Here is an 8193-nt window from a genome sequence, read left to right on the forward strand (position 1 = left end):
CTACTTAAGAATAACTCGGGATAATCCTTCCGCATCTTGGACTACAATTCCCAAGTATGCTCTTCTAATCCCGCTCTCTTTCGAGCTACCTTAACCAACAACACTTCCTTTCCATGTAATTTCTTCACACTAGTATTGTTAATCCGCACCAGTGTTACATCAAAAGTCAGGTTCTTCTTCAATTGAACTGACTCTGGCTCTAACACATGAGCCGCATCTGACATGTACTTATGGAGTTGTGACACATGGAATACGTCATGCAAGTTAGACAAATGCAGCAGCAAGGCTACTTGATATGCCACCTGCCCGACTCGTCTCAAGAATTCAAAAGGTCCAATGAACCTCGGATTCAACTTCTTGGTCTTAATCACCCTTCAAATCCCAGTTGTCGAAGTATCCCTCAGAAATACGTGCTAACCCACTTCAAATTTCAACGGTTTCTTTCTCTGATCTGCATAACTCTTCTGTCGGCCCTGTGCAGTTAAAATTCTAGCCCTAATCTATTTGACCTTCTCAGTGGTCTCGACTACCAAATCCGGCTTGAATATGCTTGCTTCACCGGCTTCATACTAATACAGCAGAGATTGACACTTCCATCCATACAAAGCCTCATACAGAGCCATTCCGATGCTCGCATGAAAGCCGTTGTTTTCTGTAAACTCCACCAATGGCATGTAACGGTCCCAACTTCCCAGTTGATCCAAAATACATGCCCTTAGCATATCCTCCAACGTCTGAATAGTTCGTTCCAACTGTCCATCCGTTTGCGCATGATATGTTGTGATGAGACATAGTCTCGTACCAAAAACACTTTTGAAAAGCTCCCCAAAACCTTGATGTGAATAGGGAATCACGGTCTGACACTATTGTCTTAGGCACACCATGCAACCTTACAATCTCCTTGATGTACAACCTCGTCGATTCCTCCAAAGAGTAGTTCACTCGGATAGGTAGAAAATGAGCAGACTTGGTTAAGCGATCCACGATCACCCAAACTGCATCAAATCCTGACCTAGTTCTCGGTAAACCGGTCACCAAATTCATTGCAATTCCTTCCCACTTCCACTGAGGAATCTCAAGTGGCCGTAAAATTCCTAACGGCCTCTGGTGCTCTATCTTTACTTTTTGACATGTAATACACTTAGATATGTGTGTGGCTACATCACTCTTCATACCAGGCTACCAGAACATCTTCTTCAGATCATGATACATCTTCGTACTACCTGGATGAATGGAGAATCCGCCGTTATAAGACTTCGACAACAACTCTTGTCTCAAACTACCGACACCCGGCACACAAATCCTCCCTTTATGTCTCCATAACCCTTCGTTGTCCCTGGTAAACTCTCCATACCTCTCCTTACCAATTGGTTAAAGCAATCTCTGAAGTTCTTGTTCATTTTGCTGATCCCTCTGAATTTCTGACTTAAACATACTTAAAATTTGTAACTAATTCAAACAAGCTATTCCTGCAACTTCACCAACATCCAACTTGAGGTCTGCAAACTTATCCACTAACTCCACCTCTTTGATCCTCATCCAAGTGATTGTTAACGACTTCTGACACAATGCATCTCCCACAATGTTTGCCTTTTAGGGTGATAACTCAGCTCAAAATCATAATATTTCAGAAGCTCCATCCACTTCGTTTGATGCATATTGAGCCCTTTTATCAAAATGTACTTGAGACTCTTGTGAAAAAAAGACTCTAAACCGTACTCTGTACAAGTACTGCCTCCAAATCTTCAACGCAAACACAATTGCCGCCAATTCCAAGTCATGAGTTGGGTAATTCACCTGATGTGGTCTCAGCTGATGCGATGTGTAAGCCACTACATTCCGGTGTTACATTAACACGCAACCCAAACCCTTCATCTAAGCATCACAGTACACTTCAAACGGCTAGTGTGGTTCCGGTAAAATCAAAACAGGTACTAAAGTTAATTTCTCCTTCAAAACTTGAAAGCTCTCTTCACAGTCTGACGTCCACACAAATGGTACCTCCTTTAAGGTTAACTTAGTCATCGGTAAAGAAATTTGACAAAATCTCTTGATGAATCTTCGATAATATCTGGCCAAACCCAAGAAACTTCTAACCTCTGTTACCGTCGTCAGCCTCTCCCATTCCATCACCGCCTCCACTTTCAAAGGATCTACTACTATTCCGCCCTTACTCACTACGTGGCTTAAGAACTTCACCTCTTCCTTCCAGAACTCACACTTAGATAATTTCGCATATAATTTACGCTCTTTCAAGATTTGCAACACAATTCTCAAGTGTTCTTCTGCCGTCTTCGAGTAAACTAAAATGTCATCTATGAATACTTCCACAAATTTGTCTAAAAAGGGACAAAATACTCTGTTCATGTAATCCATGAACATAGCAGGTACATTCATCAATAAAAAGGGCATCACCGCAAACTCATAGTGTCCATAGCGCATCCTAAATGCAGTTTTCGGAATGTCATCCTGCTTCACCCTTATCTGATGTTAACCAGATCTTAAATCAATTTTTGAAAACACTCCATCTCCTTGTAACTGATCTATTAAGTCATCTATCATCGGCAATGGATACTTGTTCTTCAAAGTCACTTTATTTAACTGTCGGTAATCTACACAAAGTCACATTCCACCATCTTTCTTCATCATCAATAAAAATGGCGCTCCCCACGGAGATACACTTGGTCGAATGAACCTCTTGTTCAGAAGCTCTTCTAATTGAGTCTTAAGTTCAGCCAGCTCCATCGGAGCCATCCGGTATGGTACAATCAACACTGGTATGGCTCCCCGCACCAACTCAATAGCAAATTCAATCTCCCTTTTGAGGTGGGAATTCGATAATATCTTTTGTGAACACTTCTGGAAACTTCCTAACTACTGGAATTTGATCTAACCTCTGTTCATCACCTAACGTATTCGCAACCAACAATATATAACCCTGACACTCTTCTCCACTGCAGTTCACCAACACAGAGTTCAGGTAATAACCCTTAACTACTATTTCTCCACCTTCCCCTTCTGGAAAAAACCAAATTGATCGCTTGAAGCATTCCAATAAAGCCCGACTCTTTAACAACCAATCAAACCCCAAAATCATCTCCAACCCAATCATTGGCAAACAGATTAAATCATGAACAAATTCTCTATCCTCAATCTTGAAGGTTACTTCCCTACAAACCAATTTAGTCACAACTGTCTGGTACAGGGTATGCACATGCAAATCAAAAGCTAATTCTGACATTTTCAATTCTAGATCCTCATTCTTATCAAATGTAATGAAACAGTGTGAATCTCTAGTATCATACAATGCAACTAAAATTTTATCACCAAATAAACATTTACTTCTCATCAACAGGTCCCCTTTGGCAGCATCATTGGCGTTCACAGCAAACACTCTCCTTTGGTGTTGATTCTGACCTGCATTCAGGTTCCTCCCACGAGTGCAATCCTTTGCCATGTGATTATAAAATCTGTAATTGAGGCAACCACCTATACCCAACTTTCACGAGTAATTCGAATGAAAACGTTCACAACAATCACAAGTTAAATCCGGAGATGTCATACTCTGATTACCTCTTCCTCTCACCTGGTGGTACTAATCAAAAGTGGGTCTCCTAATGTTGCCTTGACCTTGAGGTACGTGTCCTCCCCTCTTGAAATTTTGAGCTCTTGGTTGATAGTATTTTCCACGCCCATGGCTGTTGTTTCCCACACGAGCATTTCTTGCTGATGCCAATTTCTTCACACACTCCTCTACAACCCTTGCCTTATTCACAAGCTCAGAAAATATCCGAATCTCCAAAGGAGCTACAGTCATCATGATGTTATCCCTTAAACCTCCTTGGTATTTTATATATTTTTAACTCTCACAGAACTCCGGGATACCTTGACATACCCTAGAAAACCTACAGAGCTCCTCGTATCGACTAGTGTAATCAGCCGCGGAGAATGAGCCTTGCTTTAGCTACATAAGCTCTAATTCTTTAGCTTTGTTTCTCAAGGTTCACCTGCCAACTTTTTGAGGAACAATAAAGTCCACTGAAGCAAACAATTGGTTTAGAGCTATGGAGATCGCATTACAGACTCAGCATGTCCCGGCTAACCAATACGTAGAGTTTGCGGCCTATCAATTGATGGGAAAGGCACAACATTGGTGGCAAAGAGAGTGCCAGTTGCTGCAATTTCCGAATGCTGACATTCCTTTGGACGTGTTTCAAATGGCATTTTATAAGAAGTATTTCCCAGATTCAGTGAGGGATACCACTAAATTTAACACCCTAATTACCCTAAGCTTTACCTCATGCCAAAAAGCAAAGGATAATTAAAGGTCACAATAATTCTAAGGCTTATACAACAATATATATAGAAAGAGATAGTAATTTTAGAAGCTCGATGAAGGAATAAGCTCAAAATAGAGTTTCAAAAGTGCAAAACATTCACACAAAGCTACAAGCATAAAGGCACAAGATAGAGATACGAGATAATTAGGCATATGTAGATACATGAGTATAATAGTCATAAAATACTAGCCTTAGCCTGCAGAGTTTAGGTCGACTATTTATATAACAGAGTTATGAATGTTAAAATAGCATATACAATATCTCTCTCAAAGTTAACCTCTAAGGAAAATATAGATACAAAAGTGAGAGTATTAAAATGAACTATTCAAAATAAATCCAAAAGATGATAAGATCTTTTGCTCTGTCACCATCCCGTAACTCCCCGAGGTGGGTTACGTCTTGCATCTGAAAAATAACAACAGAATATGGAATGAGAATCAGAGGTGCTTAGTATGGTAAGAGTGCCCAGTAATGTAAGATATAAGATTCTGGGATGCCATAGGCAGTCTTATAACTTCACATCATCATGAGATTCAACTTATAAAGCAATTTAAATAAATTCTTAATTAGGTCATCTAACTTAGAGAATTTCTAAACTATGAGTTTACTACTATCCCATAGCCTTCACCAGCCAAACCCCCATGTGATCCCATCGCTACCGCCTTCCAAACCTCCTCAATCCCAGCAGAAAACACAAGTAATTCATACATGTAAAGCACAAGTAATTTTCATGTGTAGCAAGTAAATCAAGAAGAAATTAAGCATATTATACAATTAGGCAAACAATGTAAGTCGGCAAAGCAAGCAAACATATAGAATATACACTTGATGAATTCCTGACCTATTTGACCGTTGTTCCGAGGGTTACCTGAAACGTGTAGCTCGGTCGTCTGGCAAGACCCGAGGTGAGGGCGCTGTGATCCGAGCTTGATGTGCCGAGCGGTTGGTGGTTGTACCTGCAATGACACTCCGATGCTTAAGTTAGCATGGGTCCAAGCAGATATCGAGTAGAATTAGAGTATGAGTTATACCTGGGTGCTCCAGTGTATTTATAGTAGTTGGTCGTGATCCTCCCTGGATAAGATATTCTTATCTTATCTTATCTTTTGGGAGCTTTATCCCTATCTTTGTGGAACCGCCTTTCTTTAGGCCTTTTCGGCCTTTAGGTTTTGGGCTTCGTTCCTTCTGATGGGCCTTCTTAGCTTATTTGTCCGAGGTCCGACCTCAGGCGTGGGCCTTGGGACGAGGTCGGACCTTTCTATGGACTTCCGAGTTGGGGGAGCTCGGTCAGGGTATGAACAGTGCCCCTGCCCGAGTTCGTCCTTTGAGAGGTCGAGCTCGGGCATAGTTCAAAATTTTCAAAAAATGGCCGTTTTCAGCATTTATTGCTTTTTACCGTTTTTCCTCGATTTCCGTTCGGGCTCGGTTTGAAGGCATTATTTATTTGCCCCTTTCCTCATTTTCTTCGTTTATTCTGTTCCCTTTCCATTTTCTGAGTTTTCGCCATCTCTCTTTCGAGCGCCGCTCCTTTTATGTTCTTCTTCTCCGATTCTTTCTGTGCGTTTTTCCGGGGTTTCCTCCTCGCCGCCGTTTCCGTTTTCCTTGCATCGGAGCTCGTCGTCTTCTTCCTTTCTTCCAGGTTTGTTCTTGTCTTCATTTTCTTTGCGCATATATGCTTCTGTTTTCTTTTTCTTCTATGCCTGGGTTGCCCCGAAAAGAGGCGCCGCCATCGCTTTGGTTGCTTGTATGTGGGGGGGCTCTTTTCTTTTGGTACTTTGTTTTCGGGTTGCTGCATTTTCTTTCTAAAAGAACTTTGTTTTCTCGTTTTGCTGAATGGGTTTTTGCTGTCTGCCTTTACATGATTTTTGCCTTTGCTTTTGTATTCTTCTTTGTAGGCAAGATTTTTATGTCTCGAAAGGTTCTTCAAGCAATGTCGACCAAGATTCCGAGTGGTCTTGGTTGGGTAGATCCTGTTCCTTTAAGAGTCCCTTCCGTGGTAGATTCTGAGTATTTAGCTAGGTTTCGTAGGCAATGTAGCATATGTGAGGATAGGGAGTCTGAGAGGGATTATGAGTTAGTAGCCCCGGATTCCGAGGAGAGAGTTTGCTTCCCGCCTTTAGACAGTTCCGAGAAGCTCTTCTTTTACGCCTATGATTGTTTTTTCTCTAAGCTGGGTGTCCGACTTCCCTTTACCGACCTGGAGTCCGAGGTGTTGTGGTCTTGTAACCTTGCCCCTACGCAGCTCCATCCAAATTCCTGGGCATTTTTAAAGCTGTTCCAACTTTTGTGCCAGTTTTTGGGTGTCCCTCCCTCTATTTCTCTTTTTTCTTATTTGTTTGTGTTGACGAAGCCGGGTTCGGGTGGGGGGAAGGTGTCTTGGGTCTCTTTTAGGGCAAACCAGGGGAGGAAGTTCTGTACCCTGTATGATGAGTCTTTTCACGATTTTAAGAACTATTACTTCAAGGTCCGGGCTACTGGGGACGTCCGACCTTTCCTTTGTGTTTTGCTTTATTTTTGGTGGAATTTCTGTTGTGGTAATCCCTTTTATTTCTTGCAAAGATGTCTTCTCAGGCGGATTCCATGAAATTCCTTCGTCGGACGAAGAAGTCGGTGGCTGCTCGAAATCTCGAGGCTGGGGATGCTTCTGCCCGATCTTCTCCGCAGAAGACTACTGTGGGTGTTCAGACTCGGTCGAAGACTATTCCGACTCCCCATTTCCGAGCTATAAGTCAGGATCCTCCGACCTCTGGGCCTGCTACTTCTTCTCCTCCTCCGTTTTCGGGCCCTCCTCCCAAGAAGCAGAAGATCTCTCAGGAGCTTGCCGGTTTCAACGATAAGGACTTTGATGCTCTTGGTTGGATTGAACAGCATATTCTCCCTCAGACCTTTATTTCTACTGATGATGTGTCTATGGAGCATCATTTTCAGTATATGGCGCGGAGCTGTGTCCGGATGGCTAGTCTGCATGCCGCTATTGCCCGGGAGTTCAGGAAATCCCCTCTTGGGGCGACCAGCTCCCGACTTGAGAAGACTCAGTCCGAGCTTGATAAGATTAGTCAACTGAAGGCTGCCAGGATTACTGAGCTGGAGGCCTCTTTGGAGAAAGAGAAAGCTAGGGCTACTGCGGCTGTGGCGTCAGCGAAGACATCTGAGGAGATGGAGAAGGCGGCTACAGAGAATTATACTCGGCTATATGCCGAGCTTGTGGAGACAAAGGAGAAGTTGCAATCCGCGCAGGACGAGTTTTACGAGCTGGAAGGTCATGTGGCCAAGGGTATGGATGCTATGTTTGAAAATTTGAAGGCTCAGGTCCGGGTTCTTGCTCCCGACCTAGATCTGAGCTTGTTCAGTACGGATAACGTCGTTGTGGAGGGAAAGATTATTCCTGCTCCAAACGAGGATGAGGTTTTGGCGTCCGACCTCGAAGTTCCTGTTGAGAACCCGACTTCCTCTTTGGCCGGGGATGGATCTGGCATGGGGGTTTCAAACCTGGGTGACGTTGCTGTCGATGCAGTCCCGATTTCTATGTTTGCCCCGCAGCCTTCTGTTGATGTGGAGTCTGGAAAGGACCTCGATCCTCTGTAACCTTTTATTTTTGGTGTTTTGCCCGACCTGTGGGCTTTTTGGATGGTTTCTGTAAACGCTTTGGACACCTTTTGCTTATTTAGCTACTTGTAGTAACTTTATTATGCGGTGTTTTTGTTCGCGTTTTGACTTTTTGTTTCCGCTTTTGTGCTTTTTAGTTTGTTTTTGGATAACAACTTTTTAGCTAGCGTTTCGAAACTTCCTTTGCTTTCGTGCTTGTACTTTTTAGCCGCTTTTTGTAAAGCAACTTTTTAGTAAGCGTTTTCGA

At 42.8% G+C, this 8193-nt stretch overlaps 2 protein-coding genes across 2 annotated transcripts; both read right to left on the reverse strand.

Annotated features, from left to right (window-relative positions):
* Nucleotides 1–609: 609 nt before the first annotated feature.
* On the reverse strand, nt 610–1044 carry LOC107484243 (uncharacterized). The gene has a single exon (XM_016104857.1). The coding sequence runs from the start codon at nt 1042–1044 to the stop codon at nt 610–612; it is 435 nt and encodes a 144-aa protein (XP_015960343.1).
* A 1765-nt stretch (nt 1045–2809) lies between these two features.
* LOC107484245 (uncharacterized) lies at nt 2810–3457 on the reverse strand. The gene has a single exon (XM_016104859.1). It carries the CDS (start codon nt 3455–3457, stop codon nt 2810–2812), a length of 648 nt encoding a protein of 215 aa, XP_015960345.1.
* Nucleotides 3458–8193: the final 4736 nt, after the last annotated feature.

Source organism: Arachis duranensis, chromosome 4 (genome assembly GCF_000817695.3).
Source record: "Arachis duranensis cultivar V14167 chromosome 4, aradu.V14167.gnm2.J7QH, whole genome shotgun sequence".
Classification (NCBI taxonomy): Eukaryota; Viridiplantae; Streptophyta; class Magnoliopsida; order Fabales; family Fabaceae; genus Arachis; species Arachis duranensis.